The sequence below is a fragment of the Falco punctatus genome (assembly GCF_963210335.1).
Source record: "Falco punctatus genome assembly, chromosome: 6".
Classification (NCBI taxonomy): Eukaryota; Metazoa; Chordata; class Aves; order Falconiformes; family Falconidae; genus Falco; species Falco punctatus.
The window spans coordinates 58,099,913-58,122,883 of NC_137585.1; the positions used below are offsets into that span (position 1 = coordinate 58,099,913).

The window sequence follows — 22,971 nt, forward strand, 5'->3', positions numbered from 1 at the left end:
TGTTATAAAATTCCAGCTCCACTGAAACAGACAAGCCCAGTAGTTATAAAAAGAAATGAGGAAGGGGAGAAGGTAAGATTCAATGCTCATTGCTCCCTAATCCCCTGAATCCAGTAAAAGCTTTGAGTGAAATATTCCATAGGTCAATCATTTTTTTCCTTTCTGTAGACACCAAGGTAACTACCAACTGCAAAGGACTGAATTGGACAACTGCAGAAACTATTTTTTCATGTAGCTGTATCTTTTACATTGCTTTACATAAAAGTCCTTGCAACCCAGAGCTTTATTAAAAGCCATTCCCTTCAGAAATTAATCTCTGCATACAAAAGTGAACAGAAGACTCAAAAACCTGTGGCAGTGCTGATTTCCTCATCAGTGCTTTTTTCGGAACAGCCAATCAGTTCTAAATTGTAAGACAGAATATCCTGAAACAGCTGCTTACGGTTAAGAGTGCAATCTTTCATGTGCTGCCTAAAACAAACAAAGAAGCAATTAATGTATTTATCACAGCAACAATTTAATAAGGCTTATAACTAGAAAACTGGTTTCAGTACACACTCGGATGAAGCATGAAGAAAATTAGACCCACAAAAAACACAATAGCCCACTTTGAAATTTCTGCTAAATACATCTGGGTCTTCTCTAAACTTACGCCTGCATCAGTATCTTAAATCCTAGTCTTCATTACTGCACTATGGCCTTACTCTTTAAATTAAACCTTTACACGCTCATTTCACATACAACACAAAAACACAGTATTTGGAACTTTCCAGTTCCAACAAGGTAGTTAAGGTATCACCTTGCATTTAAAAAGATTCAAACTGTGGTTTGATGGTAACAGCTAAAAGCTGATCCAATAAGCTGTCTGCCACCGAAAAAAGCAAAAAAAAAAAAAAAAAAAAAAAAGAGCTGAAGTCCACTCCTATTACATTTTTCAGTAGTTAGGTTTCCAAACTGAGTTTATTCCTGACCAATTCCCATGCATTTGCTCTTGTACCAGCTTTTTAAATATACTGTTCAACATAACAAACTGTTTTTAATGTAACTCCACACCAGGTTTCAAAGTAACAACATTTAGCCAGCTACATTTAAACTACTACATATATTTAAACTACTACAGTAGTGGAGGGTTGGGTTTTTGGTGGGGAGGATTTGGGGGGTTTTGTGTTTTTGTTTTGTTTTTACATAATCACACAGTATTTGGTATACACTTTATCTCAGTTAGCAGTATGATACATCTTCAGTTGCTTAACAGTATCAGTCACTACCTGAGGTATCACGGTCTGAAGTTTCACTGACTATAAAGCAAGAGGAGTCCCATCTGAATTACAAGGCAACCAAAAGGTGAAATATTCTCTAAGAGTCCAAAGTGCTTTTCTAAACTTACATCTAAAGAGCCTCCTTTCTTCAAGGCTTAAAAGTTTTTCCTGCCAACCAAATATCTGCAATAAAGGCATTAAAAATAACTTTTCTAGAATTTGTGCAAAGGATCATAAACTCAGACCTTTTGAAGAAATTAAAAACATGCGTAGTTTCAGCTTTGAATCAGACACCTAGAAGAGACGTTTAGTTCAAATGAACAAAATTTAAAAAACTCACCACTGACAGTCATCATCATTACATGTGCCTGTTAAATCAAAACGGCAGAAACACTGTTTTGGCTCAATCATATTGCTATACGTTACTGAACTGAGGTACAGTTTTTCCTTGGTTCGAAAATATGGACTAAACCTAAAATGAAACAGTGAATTATTAAGACACAGTGTACATGGTAAGACATCAGTTTTACTAAACAAAACTTTCTATAAATAATCGCTACCTCTGTATTAAATCTCATTATTTCCAACACCCCACTACTAACCAAAACCATCACTGATCTATGAGTTAAGAGGAAGGTGAAAACAGTGAGAGAGGGAGGGAATAAAACAGTAGTTCTCAATCTAAACAGATTCTGTTCTAGCGTTCTCTTCTGCCTTAAGCGCAGATCTTCATTCATATAAAAACAGAAAGCATAGTAACAATTCAGTAGGGAAAGCAAACTAATAAAACTGAATTTCAGTTTAGTTCTAGGAAATCTGCACTCATGCCCTAGTCAGCATAGGATTAATATCAAATAAAAGTTATGAAGAGAACCATTAAAGATTAACCTGAAAACAAGAGTGAAAAAATTCACATCACGTTTTAGAACGCATAAACAAACAAAAACCAATCCGAGCAGAGCAGACTAATGCTTGTTTTAAATCTTTAGCTGAAGTTCGACTATATCAATTTTGGAATGTCTAGCTCCTTAAGGAATTGAAGTCATAACCTACAAGTAGTTAAAATGAATACTCCTGTAAAACTAGCATCCTCAATCTTTTGCTACTTAACAGTATAGAAATAAAAAACTCAAAGCACACGGTAGGATTCAACTGCTCCAGTTTAAATTCCAGACTTTAGTTTTCTAAAATTTAATGGGTAGGAACAAACATGTGATGGTAACTCTTGAAGCTAAGAGCTAGATGGCTCTCTAGTCAGCAGAGAGATGTGTCAAACTGATTAGACTTGCAGCTGCCTCCTTTAAGATGTGGTTATGCCTCTTTCCACTGAGCAGGAATCCAAAAAAATAGATGACTGGCTCAATCTCAACTCAAGACAACGTAACTCCTAACCAAGTTTAAAGACTGCATAATTAAAATACACTTATTAATTTTTTCCTGGATTTTAGACTGCTTAATATTGGACATAAAAATCCTGTTTTCAAATGCTTAACTATCGTTTTTTAAATTACTATATCGAACAACAATCCAGTTGCAGGGAACAGTCTGCAATACTATGTAAAAGCGGCAAACTGCATAAAAGCAAGGGACTCGTGCATACCAGGAAAAGTAACTACAATTGTTCCATTCCCTACAATAGGCAAAACTGTTTCAGGATAATAAAGATTCTCAGAGGAACCTGTCTTCCTGTACACGCCTGGATACCAAAGAAGAGTGGTAAAGAATACCTGAACAAGAACACATATATGCAGAAGTCAAAGAGCTGCTCTACAGTCTTCATACCTGTAAGATTTAAATACTAGAAGAGGACTATGATACGGTCCAAATGGAAATGGTTTCACTTCACTTTGTTTATTTTGAGATGTAACAAAATCCATGTCCACTGAAATTTCCTAGGAAACAGATAAACAGATACACAGTAAGTGCAATACCAGCTAATAAAGGCCATCTTCACCTTTAGTTTTAAAACTTTTACCTGACCACACAACAGATCTTCCTTAGGTACAACAAAGGCAGTACTTTTCAGTAGCAGCTCTTTCAAGCTGTCAGCTTTAGCATAAAGTTTTTTCAGTTCATCGATATTCAACCCAAGGAACAGCTCAGGTTCTTCTGATGCCTTTTTAGAAAGTTTGTTTATAGTTTCTTGTTTTGGAGTGTCCATGTGTTTAAGATTTGGTTTAGTGAAAGAATTAGATTCTCTGAAAGATCTCCTTCGTTCTCGGTTTGAATTAGACAGAACTTCATCATCAAAGTAGTTTTCTTCACTGTCCAAAGACAATTTATCCTGTGTAAGATCATGAAGTGATGGCTGAGGTAATGAAAACTCAGATTCCTCTTCTGTGTGAGGTGCAGTATTTGATTGTTCCTTGGTTTGAAGTGCGCGGGCCTCTTTCAATTTCTGAATCTTTAGAGCATATTCATACTCTAGTTGCTGTAGTCGTTTTTTCTCTAGTGCAATCAATTCTGCTGAATGCTTTTTTGGACTTGATGCAGGGGAGTTCTCCAATTTCAACATTTTGCTTGGCTGGAAAGAAAAGAATTCCCTTTATTTCATTTTCACATTTACTGATCCATTGACAGGAGGTAAATGAAACATGGGCAAGATATTTAATTCAGAGTTTATAAAAACAAATTTCAAACTCTTGCCAGAAAATTTCAGCAGACAGCAGGAAACCCACAAGTGTTTGCCACAATGCAAATGGCAGATTTTTTTGATAAAAGTTACCCTACACAACGTACAGGGCTTCAACAGAAGTTCTGGCTCGTTTTAAAAGGCAAGTTATAGAACAAGTATACACAATAGCGTTGGGAGGCATGTGGTGCGGGAAAGAATAATTTACAAAAATATTTTGGCCTTGTTTTTCTCTATTTTGTTTTTCAAAGCAAGATCAGACTTCCACTTCAACATCTTTGCTAGGTAGTTTTAACCAGATCACCTACGTCTACAGACAGTAAATTATTTCCTACATTCATTCACAGGCATATAGCTCCCTCTTATTATTTATCTATTAATTGCATTCCCCTGGCACAGAAATGAAGACTTTGAAGTTTTCTTTTATAAATAAATGCTTGTTCTGTTGAATTCTCAAAAATATAGGAAATCAATAGGAAGATTCTTGCAGTGCTTTTCACATTTTCCTGAAATCCCATTTGAACTAAGTTTCCTAACCAAAATTACTAGTACTTTTCAAGTACAGCATGGTTTAAAAGCATGCAGACTTACTACAAGATGATCTTGCTCCAGTTTTCGTTTCCCAATTTCTTTACTTGCTACTGCTTTTGCTCGAGCAAGTTCTTCCCCATATTTTAATGCCAGAGCTTTTTTTACTGTAACTCGTTGCTGAACTTTATGAATCTGAAAAAGAAAACAAATAATACAGTAAGATACAAATTTTCAGATATGGATACACAGTAAAATATAATCACAAAAGACATGGGAATTAATTAATGATTAACTCAAAGAAAGCCTACAGCCTCCAAAAATCAGGCTTCCCATTTCAAGATCTCCAGCTCCAGGAAACTGAAACATTTCAAAATTAAAATTACTTGTTCCTGAAGCTTCTTGAGAAACATCTTGTTAGCATTCAGTATCTTCTCTGTTGCTTGTAGCTGTTCAACCAGTTTGTTAATTTTATTTTCAGCAATTCGAACATTCTCTCTCTTCTTGGCCTCTTGTTGCAACAAATGTTTCAAGACAGATTCATCCTTCATCAACAGCAGTCTAGAAGCAGAAAAGCCACATAATGAAATCTTTTCCAAAGGTAAGTTTCTCAGAGCTACTGCTGTTCTTTCGAAACCCTAGTTATTTAAGAACCCAGCTCTTTTTTTACTTATCAATAAACAACATTGTTTCTCCAGATAGTCTTAACATTCATGAGACTATAAATACAGGAAAAGCTTCAAACAGCATACCTATTCTGCAGAAGCACTCATTCCTTTACATGCGTCAGGCATACCCCACTGAAATGTGCTACCCTCAAAGTGTACTGAGTAGTGAAAAGCATACTCGTTTTTTCATACTTCAGAGATGTTAGGTGACAGATGATATTCTAGTCACTGAACATAAACCAGCTGAAAATGGTTAGCATGACAAATACTCAAGTTACTGAACACCACACTGGCACTTACAACACAATTACTTTTGAACAGCAATAGAATTCAAGACTGAATAGTTCCAGACAACAGAAAACCAATCATTTCCTGAAATTCAAATACTGCACGTTCAACAAGATTATTTCCTATTTTCATCCTACTAAGCAAACAAGGTAAGAATTACAACAGTGAGATGCACACCTGTTTTTCTTAAGCTTTGCTTCTGCTTCTGTGACTTGCTTTGTCACTACTGCTATTCTCCCAATTCCATCAACTTCACCATCAGAATTTGCAGGAGATGAATTGTTCTTCAGTGGATCAGACTTAATTAAGCATTGCTTCTCACGACTAAAACAGAGATGTCAAAAGCAAAGACATTCAGTAGTTTCAACATTCATTTTGATGTGTACACCCAGGTTTTAAAACCTTCAAAAAATTACAAGGACAACATTTCAAGTTAAAAGAAAAAGAACTTTGCACAACTGCTATCAACTAGCGTAAGTCAGTTCAAATCCAAAGACTTTCTCTAGACTTCTATGTTGTCTTCCTAAAAACTGAGCAGGGGAAAAACCTGAAAATGATGGCAAGACTTTCAAACTCAGAATTTCCTTCCAGTTACAAACACAGGCTAGTAAAATGTATGTTCTTTATAGTCCTTTACATTAACAATTAAACTCAGTTGTACCTGGCAATCTCTTCTTTTAAGAGTCTGTATTCTATCTTCTTTTCTTCTGGTAGAGCCTCTGGAGTTCTCATTGGATCATTTTCTTTTTCTGATTTCGGAGGGGCTTTGATTTTTGATGCCTGTTACAATGAGGTTGAAGTCAATACTAGTCACACTAGTTTAAAATACTACTAATGACTATTTTTAAGAGCCATTTCAGCACAAACTTAAATCTGTTCAAGCCTAGTAAGATCTTTTACACCAGTATTTTTTGGTAGTAATTAAAGATGCATTGAATTTTAACTGAAAAAATTAAACCAAAACATATTACAAATTCTGTCTTCAGGATGCCATCTTAACCAAAAAAACCATCTGAATTAGGTTGTGCAATCCAAATTACAATGTAATGGTCAACACAGGAATAACCTACTCACTCTTGTCCATTTCTGATGCAATCCAGAATTTCTTGACCAAATTCTGAAGTTTAAATTCCATATACAAAGCAAAATCATTATAAAATAAACTATTAAATGCTGATAGTGTTTACCTCAACATTTCTCCTTGCTTCTTTTATCATAGATTCCAGTCCTCCAAACACACTGCTAGTTGAATTAGATGGCTCTCCATCAGACTCGCTGTCATCAGAGTCATTTAATGTAACCACAACAGACTTGTGTTTTGGAAGCTGTGGGGAAAATGCAAAACATTTTATACCAAGAGAAAGTTAAAGACAGATACAACTGAGCACATACTTACTAGAAGAGAAAAAGGAGGCTAACTCCTTTTGTTATCATGACACACCAATTCCACACTGTTAGAAAAAAAAAAACAAACCACACCTAAGCATTTGTGCACCTCCACTACAAGATAGATACTGTCAACATGAAAGGTACTCCAACATTTTCAACCTATTGCCAAGTATCTGCAGCATATTTACATTTCCACCGCCTTAGCACACAAATCTTAAACCCTTTATTCCTATACTTCATGAATTATTTCAATTGTAATGAAAATTATGTGACATTTGCAAGCATTTTTTTAAATAACTGAGGTAACAATCAAGTCTGCATTAGAAATGCTGTGGCAGACAAAGCCACACAATTGCAATGCCTCTTGTCCCACAGTTATACTTAGCTGACCTTACAGTGAGTTGCTCAGGCAGTTAAATTGGCAGAACACCGACAGCACATAAAAAGCAAGTGAAACATTAACCACTTTTTGCCAACATCACTAACTGAAACAGCTCACTGAAGATCAGATGACTGCCAATTCCAGCACAAAGAAAGATGCAGAAACAAGCAGACAGCCGACATCAAGCTCAAATGCGCTGGAGTTAACGGCTCAAAAAGAAGCAGCTCAGTTCACATTTCCAGGACTGCTCTTCCCATCTCCCAGTTTAGGTCTGGACAACTACAGTCACACATTTAACTTTTACCTCAGGACAGGACCTCTTCAGTGCTCTAAGTGTCTTTTAGAGCACACACCCTACTAAAATCGCCTACTTTTAAAAGTTAAAAATACCTAATTTCCATGATCATTTCTTTTTGTTATTCTCTTTCTGTAGACTTCTTAAAAGAAGGATTGCCTCTACTACTACTGAACATACTACAGATGCATTATTTTTGCACCACCATAGCACAGGCAGGTGAAACTCCAGCTTATATGGGTGCAAGAAAACAAAACAAGGCACTGGTCCTTGCCTCACCAATATTCTCCAGCTGTAGCTCCATGGAAACCCAAATTAATCAGGCAAGGCACCCCACCCTTCTCATCTTCAGATACAACCCTTGCCTATCACTGGCTCTTGGTATTAAAAGGCCAAAGCTGCTTTTGGCACAGTTCTGTAGGATAAACAGTCCCTAACTGCCTGCCTTCCCCATTTTTCATCTAGGGGAAAAGCTGATAACAGGGTCAGTCAGCTTTTCTCCAGGTGTTTTTTCCTAGGGTGTTTTTTTTTTAAGTGATTCAGCAAAACATTTAACAATCAGTAAAGGAACACCAGACTACCATCACACTGCCTTCAGTAAGATCAGCTGCTACTGCAGGGGAACCATAGCTACAGCTGTAATGAAGGATCTCCCCATAATGTTCCAAGTCATTTTCCAGCCATGGTGAAAAGACCCCTGAGTGTCCATGACTACTTTGAAAAAGGGTTACAAGATGTCATTGAAAAAACAAACCACTATCTGTAGGCTATTTCACTATGCAGAGGTCCTCAACTCCACATAAGAGATCTCAAGGTTTGTAAATTTAAAACCTCTTCTGAAATATAGTACAGCACACAAAACATTCAAAAGCTACCAAGCCCCCAAAACTATTAATTTCAAAAGCCTCCATAATTTGCCTTTATTAGGCATTTGTGATTTTAAGATTTCTGCATATATCCAAAAATACTCACAGAAAAACTTCAGTTTTGAACTTAAGAACTGATATTCTGAGTTCACTTTAGGCTCTAGTAAAAAAAACCAAATACTACAAAAGTTAAAAGAAAACCTAAGCATTCAATACAAATTGCTTCTAAAAGCTTAAACTAATATGAGTAATTGGTTTCATTTTCACATCAAATTGCTTTCACAGAGGACAGAAATAGCTTGTGACTAGGCTTCTGTGAACATTATTTGGCCATAAGTTCCTTAAAACACACACTTAATTTTTTAAAATAGAATATTTATATATAAATAATTAACAAATGCAAAACACTTTGTTTCCATAACCATTCTTGTAAAAAGAGACACTAGCCAAGACAGCCAATTCAAATACAAGGTATTAATCTGTCACCTTTAACTAAGCTAACTATCACTAGCAGCAGGTACTGAATTTCAGTTGTAGGTTTTTTTTAACATTTACATAATGCCTTTCAACAGCATAGCTGGTAAGAGATATTTATTATGTTACTAAAACAAACCAACAGCTCCCCAGTAACGTGTTTTCCCTCATTCATGCAGCAGCAGTTAATGAAGTCTCAGGACAATAGAATATGTGGGTAATTTAAGGGTTTTTTTCAGAATATGTTTAGTATTTAAACATAAGAACACTCAAAAATGTAAGTGAACATAATTATTATAGAAAGGATATAAGTATATCCAAATTGAACAATAAATTCCAGCTATATCTAGAATTTAAAGTAGATCGTGAAGATGAGTATAGCCAAAAAAAGATATGTCCACTTTAGGCTTAAGAGCACAATTCTCCTGTAGAAAGGAAAGCAGGCCTCAGAATGCCCAAAAAAAGAACATTCATGTTTACCATCTCAAGCTTTTTTTCTTTCATTATGGCATCAGGTGACCAAGCAATCATAAGGTCTGTATTTATGAGCAAGAAAACTGTTAGCCAGCTACAATTACACTTGACAGTGCCATAACAGACTCACAGACACTATATATTCCTCCAAATTTTAGTAAAAAATTATTACAGACAGCTTCCACTGACAGAAAGGCAAAGGTATGGACTCAATCATACTATTCATTAGAGAAACTGCATGGCAAAGAGCTACAACAAGCTAAGCTTTGTAAGATGCATTGTTAATCACAAACTGGCCACCTGTGTATGGTTCACTGCCATAAATTAGGAGGGCTTCCAGTCTGGCATGACACAAGCAAATATGTTTTTAGAACACATTTCCAACAATCCAAGGAGACTGCAGCTATCACAAATCAAAAGCAAGCTGCGCATACCTCCCATGACCATTCGGTCAAGTTACAGAATATGGCTTGAGCTAACGTAATGAAGTCTGCTGCTGCCTGAAGAGAATACTGTCTTCCACCCTCACCCACAGACACGCCATCTGCCACTACTTTTGTGCTAGCTCCGAATGCTCACAAACTGTTCACTGAAAAAATTCAACTCCCCCTAGAAGGCAAAATACCTCCCACCTCCCAAAGTTAGTTTTCTAACCAGTTAAGCACGTTAAGTAAGGTAAGCAACAGGACTGATGCTCTAGACCCCAGTTTAAAAGAAGGGAGATTTGACCAGAGGCAGAAGAAAAAGCAAGATCACCCCTTTTTTGGCAACAGTGATTAGACTGGCTCAGCTAATATTGGATAGCACCCTTCAGTCTACGCTAATTTGAAAAAGAAATTAGTTGAATTATATGTCTCTTGGTTCAGATTACTGCTGGCATATGTTGATGCTTTCAAGCTGTAAATTCTTACTTCAGCATCAAATTGTTTCTATAAGAGCGTATGGATTATCAAAGTCACTAATAATTCACATGTTTAGCTGAAGCTCCACCATTCTGTGCTGTATCACTAGAAAATCTTAAGTCTGCTGTTCTTTTGAACAGAGGACAACTTACACTCAGTGTCTTATTGATAAAAAGCACCAATATTTCCTTACTGTAATCACTGCTCGTGGAGGCCTTGGTACTCTAATGAACTTTGTATTTTGTACTCGTGGCTGAGACACAGTATTAATACTGACAGCAGACAGATTGCTTCTTGGCACAGACTGAAAGTTATCCAGAACAGGAGGGGAAGGTGGACCACTGTTACTTGAAGTTTCCTAACAAAAAACAAAGATACAGTCATAAAAACACACACTATATACTGTTACTTTAAAAGACATAAACATAAATAAGGTTGTTCCATACATGTTTTAGAACTTGGAATTGTGATTTAGGCAGACTATCCAAGCATTAGACAAATCTTGCAATTCTGCAGTAATACCAAAAAAGGCACACAAGAATATGCCAGTCGCTCACAAGTCAACTGCAAAGGTTCTGCAACCTTTTAATGAGGTCAAAAACACCCTGAATTTTCAAAACCACAAACCTTGTTTCTCACTCCAAAAAAAAAGAAAACAGTTAACCTCTAACGCCTTTTGCTATAAGGTTGAAACAAAGTTAAGCATCTTGTTTTCTGACAGCTGATAAAACATTTTTCTTCAGAAAATAAAATCCCTATTCCCCTGAACATACTCTATTTTCAGTACCTTGAAGTTTCATAATTCTTTCAGAAATAAGAGACACTGCAAGGTATAACTCAAAGGGTAGCTTTTGTTTCATTGTGGGGGCAAGGGCAAAGGGTAATGAAAAGTTTGAGTTGGTTGATTTTTTTTTTAAAATGATCAGAAGGCAGCATAAAAAAGCCTCACTTAACAGATCACATTGAAGTTTTCGTCAATATTGCCATCTAGAGGTTTACATTAAAAAAACCAATGTAGTACCTCAGATCTAAAAGCTCGTTTGTTGGCCAGAGACTTGAGTAATTCTTCTCTTAAGAGCATCTCCTCTTCCTCTTCTTCATCGGCAAATGGAGGTTTTGGTGGCTGTTCTGGCTCTTCAGGGGGAAGAGGTGGAAGAGGTGGAGGTGGCTCAAGAGAAACACAAGAAATACCCTCCACATAAAGTTGGCTCAAAGATGGTACAGGCTGAGATGAAAAAAAACAAAACCACAAGAGGCTGAAACCTGACAGTTATTACTACTTTATGACTATTTAGCAGAGGACAAGACCTAAATTATTTCATGGTTTAAAACTAATTTAAACTGCAGGGGATTTAGATCACTGTCAAAGGCTGCTGCTAAACAATAATTACTCAAAGATGATAATGGAAACAAGGTTACATTTGGATACTAAAGTAATCCAAACATACAAACTAAACATAAATGAGAATTCAGAACCAGAGACAGTCTAGCCACAGAAATATGGCTGGCCAGATAAATTTACAGTGCTTGAAAAAAACAGTCCTTAAATAGTTTTGTGAATTTGTCATAGCTAACAAAATTACATTTTCCCTTAGCCAAAAATTCAGAGGATGTCATGGCACAGAGTGGCAACTTTCCACTGCTTTACTAAGAAGGACAACAATCATTCAGTGAAGAAAAGTGGTGGGAAAAAAAATGCTAATTAAATTTCCATGTGGACTCTTAGATGAGAAGACAGCATATAGTCAAAATGCCAAAGTTTGAAAAAAGGACCATGATGAGCTTACTGTTTTGGTTGTTTCCCCACATCCAGGTAACAAGTCAGAGAATAAGCATATCTGCATACATGGCCTAGAGATAAGAGGCAAACTTGCCCTGCACTAACAATGCCAATTCATTATTTTTCTTACGTGCTTCAGTAAGTTTTTGCTTTCCGTTATGAAACAGCATAGCTCTAAATGAAGAGAAAATTTTAGTTCAACGGGGAGAATTTTCAGTAAACAGGAATTGAATCAGCCAAAAAATAGCTGAAAAAGTTTCTGAAAAGCAACCGCAAGTCTATCAGATAGTTCAAGGGAACCACCAAATAGAGAACTGTATCAAAAACAGAATCTAAATTTAATCCTAACTTTAACATTTTAAATAACATACAAAATTAGAATTATCTACATTTTCAAAAACACCCTTTCAAGGTTACTTACTGGAACTGGAGGTGGCAGTGGCAAGGAAATTGGTGGTACTGAAGGTGGAAAATAGCCTATTGGACACTCAAAGAAAGGAGGCTGCACTGGAGAAGAAGCTGTAATTAAAAAAAATTGAGTGTAATTACCTGCCAGATTTCTCACTGAACACCAACTCATGCTTATACTTCAACTGACTTAATGCAGCAGCAGGAGATAAATGTTTTTACTATACACCAATTCAAAAGGTAAATGCATTGTCGTGTCTGGTGTTACTTCTTACATATATCTATATAAAAAGAGCAGATACTTGTCATTTTTCTATTTTACATACAAAATGCTAAGTACAGCCAAACAGTACTACTAAGGTAATGACTCAGCCCTCATTTGGTTTAATTTGCAACAATCTACCACCTTAAACTAGGTATCTGAACACAGAGTCTCCTGATTCCTGGCTACCAAAAATACAATACAGATCAGGAGAGAAGTACACCAAATGCACAGGTGACACTGAATTCTGATACATAAAACCAGAGCTTGAGATGCTGCATCAAGAGAAGATTCACGTAGCTTACATGTCCAAAACAGCAGCTGCAGTATTCTAGCAAATTAATGTATGAGGAAGGCTGACAAGAAAGGAGAAAAAGGAAAAAAAAAAAAAAGAAAAGAAAAAAAAAGAGATGGAGGATAAAAAGCAAGAGAATAGAAATGGCCAATAAAGCAGTATGCTTAACGAAGCTTTCTCAGCATTTCAAATATTGAGATGGAACAAGGAAACCTGAATACCTTAAACGCACCTCAAACTGAGGGTCAGTAAATGATTTAGGCTGGAAGACACCTCTGGAAGGCATATGTCCCAGCACAGGTGCTCAAAGAAGGGCTGCCCCTGAAGTCAGATCGCTAAAGACCTCGTCCAGTCAAGTTCCAAGTATATTTGAAGATGGAGGTTCCACAATGTTTCTAATTAATCTGTTCTAGTTTTTGACCACACACCGTGAAAGTCTTCCTTTGTATCTAACTAGAATTTATGTGCTACTATTTAAATGCTGTGCCTTGTCCTTCTGTTGCACACAGTACAGTTTGGCTTTGTCTTCTCTGTAACTGGCCACTAGACAGTTGAAGACAGCAGCAAAAGCCCTCCTCAGCCTTCTCAACACAAACTCAGCTCTCCCAGTATCTTGCAATAAACTGCTCCAGTCACCAATGAACTTTATGAAAAACAGACCTGAACCAGATTGACTTAGTCAAGAAGGTCCTTTGCTACATTCGTAGTATGTACTTTCTCCTACCATGAAACCACAAGACGGATGCAGTCTCATCAGTATTTAATAAACCCACCCACCCATTAATATTTACAGTGCTACAACCCAGGATGCAGTTTGCCTTTACCACCCAAAGCCACACTGCTGACTCGCTTTTCTCTTCATGTCCATTGGGACTCCCAGGAGCTTTTTTGCAAAGCTTCTGTCTATCCAGTCAACACCCTGGGGCCCTTTCTACACAGCTGCTTGGTAATATAAAGAATAAAGTCTGTACTCTGAACAGTATAACCTTTAAGACCTTCATAATACAACTCCAGCAAAGATGGGAAAGAGAATCAGCATTTAACCAAGACAGAATAACTTACCTTAAAATGTTAGTTCTGTAACTGCCATATCTCAAAAGGAAGACTTTCCTTCTAAAATGATGACTCATTTCCTACTTTTTAACTATTTTTACCAACCACCATATAAGAAAACTAAATAAGTCTTACCTGGAGAGTTAGTTTCACTATCTGTATCCATAGCAACTTCGTCATAGTTATCATACTGATATATGCCTCCTGCACTATCTGTAGACTGCTTATCCAAAGACCATCTCAAGTCTGTATCTGAAGACTAAACACAAAAAAAGTGTATTTTATGTAGCTGGTCCTATGTTATTCTTTCAGAACAAGCCAATTAAAAGTAAATTTCAGAAACACACCCTTACAATTTGGTCTTCCAATTGCTTTATAATACAACTTACTTGTACAAAAAGAGCAAACCGAAGATCGCTTTTTAATCAAATCCATTACAGGTAATGACTTGACAAATTAACTACCAGTCTGAAAACTGGATCTCTTTGGGGAGGAGGGGTGGGGGCTGTCATCATACATAGAAACAATTTTTAAACAACTCTTACATCATTATCTGGCAGATTGCCATGGTTATATATTTCTGAAACACTGAAAGAGAATTAAATGATTTATTATTTCTGTTAATCTGTCACAGCAGTTACCAAGACAGAATTGCACAAGGATCACCTTCACTATGACAAAGACTGTGTGTTTACATGAAACTTGTTCCGATTGTGCTAAGGCTGATGTTTCAGGTGTAAAAGTCACTTACTGTCCCAGAAAGAGCCACATACCAACTGAAACATGCCAGAGACTGTCAACTAATAGATTGTTTAGAGAATGCCTAACGCTATATGGATGCCAATCAATGTTCAGCAAACACTGAAAACATGCACAACAAGTAAGTATGACTTCTTAGACTCCTCAATTTCTATCTTTCAGAGGCATTCTAAAAGCTACCAGTGTCTACTGTATTTCTACTTTTTACAGTTTAACACTTTTAGCTTAAATTTTCAACTCATCATTACAAATGGGACATTTCTATAATATGACCTCAAGTAGGGAGTCTCAATTCCCTTCGCTGCAGCTTCATTTCTCCCTATACCATCAGTAGCTCCAAGCACTTGAAGCACCTAGCTGCAGCAGCTGTACTGCTTCCATGATGAAAGAATTAATGCTGAATTAAGTATTTTTTCTGTAATATACCAATGTTTTAGAGACAGAACATTAGCAATTCAAGTGCCTTTTGCTAGCTTCAAGATGACAGAGTGAAGACAGCATACAAGTGCAGCATGATGACCACTGCACTAACTCTATTCCTTCATGAATTTGACACAATCCTGTTATCTTGTAATGAGGCTGAAGTAATTATCTTCCTTTCATGTCTGAATGTATTTTGTACCTTGACAAGTTAAAAAACACTACAAAGAAACCAAACCTCAGATGACATTTTGAAAGAAGCAGGCCACTGAAGTTATATAGATACAAAAGGTTTGAAAGTGTGGAGACAAAACTACAGTCTAAAAGAAGAAAGCCAAGAAAGTTTGGTTGATAGGTTTCTGTTAAATTACAGATTGCTCTTTCATCACAATGTTCAAAACATCTTTAGGAAGAAAACGTTTTACCAATGACTTGTAGATGTACAACTCATATAAAACTCATCTTACCAAACACAAAGGGATGCCTGTCAAGCATGGGATTAAAACACTGTCAACACTGAAATACTTTGAGCTTTTCTTTTTTGGGGGGACAGGGGGAAGACAACACAATCTAGAACCAGGAGGGGCAAGACAGAAATCACTCATGAATCCCAAATTAACACCTGAACACCATGTAAAAAAAATTGTTACCCTGCTTCTCGATCTCCTCTTTCCTCCAACTAGCTTCATAAACCGATTGTATTGCTCTTCCTGATTTGAGAGGTCCCTAATTTTTCTGATTTCTTCTTCTCTCTTTCTTCTCTCCTCTTCCTCTTCTTGCTTCCTCTGGTCCTCCTCTTTCTGACGCCTATCTTGTTCCTTTTGCTGCTGCATCTTCTTTGATGTCTTCGACTGTTGTTTCCTCAGTCCTTGCTTGGCTTTAAATAAAAAGATTGTGATTAACTTCACCCTACCTTAACTGTTCCCCCTACTCCTAAGATTCTTCAAGAGCCTTAAGTAGATGTACGGGGGTTTAAAAGGATTAAAGGCTCATTGCCCAAGGCTACACATAACATAATATGTTTCTTTTTATTTCAGTAGTCATGCCATTGATAAACATTTCAGTAACATTAAACTTATTACCTGTAGCACTAGGTTTTTTTGTTGAATGTGCTTTTGTACTGGCTTTGACTTTCTGTGTTACACTTTTCGTTTTTGTTAGTTTTTCCTTGCTTTCCTTCATCACCTGTTGTTCTTTTTGCTGCCATTTTTTACTAGCAGACTGAAGTGCAAGAAGCCTAAGTTGCAATTCAGACATCTCCTCCTCATCATCAAGCAGCTTCTACAGAAGAGAAGAAAGGATAAGACAAAAAAACCTCAAGAAACATCATTTAACTATTTTTTTAAATAAAGTCTTTTGACATCAGTCCCAAAATTTTCACAAAGAGAAAGCTTAAAAATCCTATTTTACTGCTAAGTGTCATTCCTTAAGAACAGACTGACTCTACTACTGAAACATTTCTGGACTGCAATTTGGAAAAAGCCATCGCAGTATTGTACTGTAATTATGCCTCATCTACAGAGGAATACTTTCTTACCTTTTCAAATGTTACATCTGAACTGCTAAGCTTTCGCCCTGAGGTTTGTTCTTTATCTTCTGTACCTTCCAAAAGAAAAATAACATATTTGAGGGAGCTGTTTCTCATGAGACAGAGCTACATTAAAATTATGTGCAGAATTTACTCCACACAAACATATTTTATCAGTATCATTGGTACCTTGTATAAAACAGAATAGCAGTTGCATCTTTAAGATCACATTTACAAACATTAATATAAACTTGGCATGTCTGATGAAATCCACATCATCACTATGCCATAATCCTAAGGCACAACCTGTCATTTTTTATTAATTCTCTGCCTTAAGGGTTGACAGGTACTTCCCCAAGAAGCAGAGGAAAACAGTTTTGGAGACAGGGGGAAAAGATGACTTCTTGCCATCTGTTTTATGCTACCATCTCATATCAGCTGTTGTCCTGAGCATCTCAGGTTCCACTGGCAACTATTTTGAGTAACTGGTCAATCTTCTGCAGAATTAAATATAAAGGCCCAAAGCTGTAGCAAGAACATACTTGCTTTATTTGATGTCAAAGGAAAACAGAAAATAGTTATCCTATGGAAAGGAATAGTAAATAGTAATGCTTTCCCACTAAACATTAAGATGTTGACATACTAATTTTTTAAGACTGCCCAAAAGCCGTATCGACCTGATTATCACATAGCATAAATATATACACATTATTTGTGTATAATACACATAGTAATGTATATTATACAATTAATTATTGATAATAAACAATATAATGTACTGATTCTAGCTAATAACCATTAATATAGTTGATGGAAAAATTATAACTATATTATTTAAATATAACCATGCATCTATAGTGTTTATCTGTATACAAGGAAGGAAATTTTGTGAGAAGCTTGGACACCTATTCCTATATTACCTTTTCTTCAAAGAGATTCCTTCCCACAATTCAAATTGGTCGAAAATAAGTTTGTACTCCATACAGCTCTTCCTAGCATTTCATGAAAAGCCACATTCAGAAAGGCACTGTTTAAAATATACCAAAACCTTATACCTCCACAAAAATGGTATGTAGTAAATACTGAAGATCTTCCTGCTTGCACATGCATGCATTTTTTAACAACACACATACAAAAGGAAGAAAAATAGTATCTAATACCATACCTGTTCTAAAAGTGTTCTAAAGTCAAATTCAGAAAAGTTCTTACACTAAGCAAAGATCCTAACCATCCAGTCCACAGGATGAAAGTAAGGAGACACGGATGGTACAATCGTTTCTGAGATGCAGACATATGTAGGGACATATTACACAAACCAAAATGCTCTTTCAAACCAGAAGGGGATCGTACAGGCTGAACAGACTAATGGGCAACAAGGTAAGGAAAGCAGGGAATACTGTGAAGCCTCTGTACCACACAGAGTTAGTTCTAGAAAGAGACAAAAACTTCCCCGAGTTTTAAGACAAGTTCTTCAACTTAAATGGGTCTGGAGAAACATCCAGTACACCATTTAAAAATAAATATAATTGGAAAACCAAGTTTTGCTAGTTTATCGATATATGCTTAATTAAGCAGTATACATTCATTTGCTACACATGGATCTGCAGTAACTCAAATCAGCTGGGTTTTTCTACCTTGGAAGCCTGTCTTACATTATCATAAACCATCACTCATACTTAACTTCTGCTTCCAGATCATTCCTATGTCATACATTTGAGTGGTGTGCAAAAATTAAGATGTTCTTGATGTGCATACTATACCATCTATTTTCAACTTCAGTGCTTCTAAGTTTTAAAGTTGGATTTACTTAGAGATTGTGTTGCTTTTTTAATAGCTCTTTTACTCCTGTCTTGCTGTGTTCTCTTCCTGCAGGCTACTGGTTTTTCTTCTACAGTCAAGATCTGTCCATATTCCTCATATTTCCCATTAAAAACTACATTACCTCTTAAACACCACCAGAACCTATTTTTTTTCTATTAATGGGAAATATAGAAGGGGAAAAATACCTAGAATTAAGGTTGTTTGGCTACTAATTATCAGTTTCTTCTTTCAGTTTTACAGACTTTGTCTTCTAAATTCTCATTCTGAAGTCATGTATAAATTATTCTGAATGAGTGCTCTAGTGCTACCTTTCTTCATATTCCTACTACTTACTCACCTGTATCCTTAATCCATCCATCTACTACTTTGTCACTTCCCACTCAAATTGATAGTTCATACATGTTGACTAATTAGCTAACATAAGATAAGCCGTATCTACAAGCACACTCTTATTAGAACTAGATGAAGGCTCAAGCACAACCAGTTTGAGCTGGTTGCCTTATTTTGATGCAAACTTAAAAGTAAGCTCAAGGGCTATTACCACGGTTCAGCTGGATGCAGTAACTTGTTTCTTGCTAACTGGCTCACGCATCTGAGCAATTATGCTCTTTAGCCTGCACTTCAGAACTAGCTGAACAAGATACTTATTCTACCGCTACATTTCTTCTACAAATCTTTTCTGTTTCTGGCCCATGATTTCTTCACTATTTGTGAATATCAATAATGACCAAAATAATTCTGGTGAAAATATCTCATGAAGTCTTGCTACACTGAAGAAAACACATAACAATGGCGAAACGCAGAAAAAGATGTCTCTAAATGTTATCCATTCATCTAACAAAATACCCACATTCTGCTTCGGCATAAAACAAGGGAAAAAACTTTCAGTGAAAGCTAATGATTTGTGTTGTGAACCGCAATCAAAACCATCATGTCTTGTTTCTGTGCTTTCTACCAAACTATCAGTTAGTCTAAGAAACCATGTAAGTTAAAAAACAAACAAAAAATATGCTTCCAATCACATGTATGTAATTCAAGGAATTAAGTACATTAAATCTGTAACTTAAAACATTTGACATTTTAACTAAAATTAGTATTTTAAAGTAAAATTTTCCCCAACACCTAATAAATGTGAAAGATAATAGCAAGCAAAAATAACTTCACAAGCTATAACAATTTTACAAGTATTTACCTTGGCCGGATTCTGTGACTTCAGATTTTTGTGATGACTGTTTTGTTCCTTCTTTGCCTTTTTTTAATCTGCTCCTCTCAGCTGGAGTAGGCAGTTTTTGTCTGAGAGGTTTCAGTTCAAATGCCTGAAAGGCTATAACTGGATTTTTCTCCTCAGGAGATACTTCTTTTATAGCATCCGTTGTAATACTGTCATTTTCTACATTTATTTGGTCCTCAGCATCCACTGTTCTATTATCATCTTGTTGTTCGTTTTCTTCCCTGTTGCTCAGAGCTAGTCTTTCATCTTTATTAATGTATTCAAGCTCTAACTGTATCTGTTTATACTTCAATAGCAGATCTTCAAAACTTTCTTCCACAGAATTTTCATTTTTAGAAGAGTAGTTCTGCTTTCTAGATGGAGACCTTCCAAAAGTTTTGGCTGAATTACTGGTCAAGAAAATTAAGACAAGAACATGTATAACCTTAAAATAGTGGTGATATTACCACTGAAGACTAAATTATGACAAATAGAACTGAAGATCATTCTTATCTATTTTAATTTTACCTTAAGGCTAGCTTGAAAAATACCCCTTATAAATATGAGCAGCATGCAAAAGATTTATCCATTGGTATATACTGACAGCTCGCTTAAACATTTTCTCAAACAAGCAATTTAAAATATGCTACTTGTGACAAGAATTTCATGAACTGCTGTGAAGTTTTGTTTCTTGCTCACACCATCCTCCCAGAAACAACAGCTGCAATGCTCAGATGTTTGCTGTCACAGACAGCGAGTCAGGGTTCCACAGTTCATAACTCAAGTACTGACTCCCCATCTGACATTCTGAAAAAAGGGAGGTTAAATTAATTCTCACTCATTTTATCATTTCATAAAATGCCAACTCTAGCCACAGCACAATTACACACTGGCTAAAAGACTTGTAATCAAAACATTAAAAAAAAAAAAAACACTAAAAGTGGTTTGGGAATTACTAATTATTCAGAAAAGGTTGTCTATGGATGCCCAAGGGATAGATTTTCTTGACAACATGTTGTCCAACACAGGCAATGGAAATATTCTTAAACAACCACAACCAAAATAAAACATATCACTATTAAGAGATTCACTTCCTCTTACCTTAACCTGACACTCAAAAAGCTAAACTATCCTGTAAAATAATCATGCTCAAGGGGAAATCTTTTAGGATACCGAGTCAGGTTTGATTCACTTGACCATCAGTATCAACCTCACTGTGGTAACAACTGACTCACACCCAGTTATGCATTTTCATCAGCATCACCTCCTAAAACAATAAATGGAGTAAAACTAAAAGCTAAAATAGGTATCCTCTGAATGCAGACATACTGAATCCAGAGGATGTTGACTTTATATTTGAATTCTGCTCACACATGTATCAATAACTCGGATGTTTAATTTTGCTACATTAACTTCTAATGTAAATATAAAGAATCTTGGTATGTATTCTACAAAAGCAACTTCTGTACTACCAGTTTTGTTATACAATACTTTCTTAGGTATCAGTACAAAAAGCAGAAACTAGTAAAAATAAACTACATATTTTGCCAGAAGGCAAACAATCTATAAATACATTGAAAATACTAAAAGCTGTGTGCAGTATAACACTAAATTATGTAATAAACGTATTTGTCAAATTCACTTCCAACACATTTCTGCTTCCAACAAGACAGCTACATTAGTGATTTTGTGAGTCACAGGAAAATCTGAAGCTAATTAAGTGATTTAACAGCATTTATAAAAATAAGTCTAACTATTATTTAGTACTAGAGTCATCTAGAGTTGGGTTACAAGACAAAGCTTTGAGATTTTTTTGCTCAGGATAATACAATTCCTAGAGCTCCCACAACGGTATTAATCAGAAAATTCTGTGCTTCACATATGTAGAAATTTTTTTCTATGTGGCTCTACACACAGATTGCAAGACTACATGAAGTGCTATGAAAGGCAGACAAGCATATATACATAAAAATAAGTTATTTCTTCGATCAGTTCAAGTGAAAATTCATCCTACAACCAGAAAGAGACCAACTGAAGAAACTGGGGGGGTTAAAAGTGAAGAAAAAAAATGTACACTGTGTAGAGTTCAGAATTCAATGGAAACAGAAAATCATATTTTGACCCCATATTTCAGACTCAAAATTCCACAATTCCCTACGCAAGAATTTCTGCAGAATGACTATCCAACAGCTTCATGTTAAAGTTGCTAGGAATTAAAAGAGAAAAGCCTATGAAAAGCTAACGCCCAAAGAAAAGTAACAAGAATTCTTTAAGTGTTCCACTGTGTCATTTACTCCATTTAGTACTTCGCACAGTGCTTTGTAGAAGTGTATGTATAACTCAAGGATAAATAAAAAAAGCTTAGTAGACACTTAAACATTTCACTCTCCTGGGGGAATACCACTCCAGGCCACAAGCCTCCTTGTCACCAGTTGATGAGAAGGTCCCTTCTGAAGTCACACATCCATGAACTAGACCCCTACTTCATTAGTATTACCAACATGGAGGTACCTTAGTATTTAGGAATACTGTAATATAGACTCCTGTAGGTGGCAAGGATATGAAAAATACAGAAAAAAAACCTTACATCGAGAGAAAACCTTGGGCCATCCTTAACTACACAACCCATAAACAACTGAATGCCACTTTAGTAAAGAGCAACAGTATTAGAACTTTCTCCACATTTAAGTAGTGCATCTTAAAGTATCAGGGGAAAGAGTTCCTCATTTTCCATTTCTGGTTTGAAAATGGAATCACCAGTTTCTGAATGTTCTTTTAATTAAAAGCACAAAGGAGATTCTTTATCCATACCAACAAGCACTGCAAGTCTGTTTAGGATGACCAATATGTTTGCCCTGGCAATTACTCATTACACAGAAAGTAGCCATTTTCTGGTACTCAGCAACATTGCAAATTAAGAGACTTAAAATCTATTTCAGCACTAGAACCATCTTACTGTGCGACCCTGGGCAAGCCACATCATCACTTACTGCCTCTCGAGAGAAGATCCTTGCATGAAGAGTTCTTACTCCAGTAATGCTTCAACAAATGAGATTATATAAAAGCATCTCTACCACTAGCTTACATATTCCATTCACTTTTTTTTTTTTAAACTAGTAACGTGGATAAATAATCTTGCATCTAAAATAACGTAAGGATCCAATGAGTAGCTTTCAAAGCCCTAACTGCCAGCACAAGTAGGAAAAATTCCTGTTCCTGGGATCAAACAGCACAGTCAAGCCAACGACACACATTCTTTGACTACTGGTGTGGAAGAC

At 36.1% G+C, this 22,971-nt stretch overlaps 1 protein-coding gene across 6 annotated transcripts in view; it reads right to left on the minus strand.

Annotated features, from left to right (window-relative positions):
- ZFC3H1 (zinc finger C3H1-type containing) overlaps window positions 1–22,971 on the minus strand; it is a 43,126-nt gene that overhangs the window by 18,435 nt on the left and 1,720 nt on the right. For 5 of the 6 annotated variants that reach the window (XR_013929166.1, XR_013929167.1, XR_013929168.1 and 2 more), the window contains exons 2-18: window positions 19,676–20,095; window positions 16,672–16,736; window positions 16,217–16,415; window positions 15,785–16,011; window positions 14,091–14,214; window positions 12,359–12,456; window positions 11,179–11,382; window positions 10,351–10,515; window positions 6,563–6,700; window positions 6,037–6,155; window positions 5,553–5,699; window positions 4,806–4,980; window positions 4,483–4,614; window positions 3,235–3,783; window positions 3,042–3,151; window positions 1,600–1,731; window positions 350–471 (exon numbers count right to left, since the gene is read on the minus strand). Coding sequence is in view for 3 of the 6 variants with exons in the window: in XM_080393831.1 (XP_080249957.1) it covers window positions 350–471; window positions 1,600–1,731; window positions 3,042–3,151; window positions 3,235–3,783; window positions 4,483–4,614; window positions 4,806–4,980; window positions 5,553–5,699; window positions 6,037–6,155; window positions 6,563–6,700; window positions 10,351–10,515; window positions 11,179–11,382; window positions 12,359–12,456; window positions 14,091–14,214; window positions 15,785–16,011; window positions 16,217–16,415; window positions 16,672–16,736; window positions 19,676–20,095 (3,126 nt within the window). In the remaining 3 variants the exon portion in view is untranslated. The remainder of the gene's footprint in view (window positions 1–349; window positions 472–1,599; window positions 1,732–3,041; window positions 3,152–3,234; window positions 3,784–4,482; window positions 4,615–4,805; window positions 4,981–5,552; window positions 5,700–6,036; window positions 6,156–6,562; window positions 6,701–10,350; window positions 10,516–11,178; window positions 11,383–12,358; window positions 12,457–14,090; window positions 14,215–15,784; window positions 16,012–16,216; window positions 16,416–16,671; window positions 16,737–19,675; window positions 20,096–22,971) is intronic. The other variant, XM_080393832.1, reaches the window with a different exon arrangement.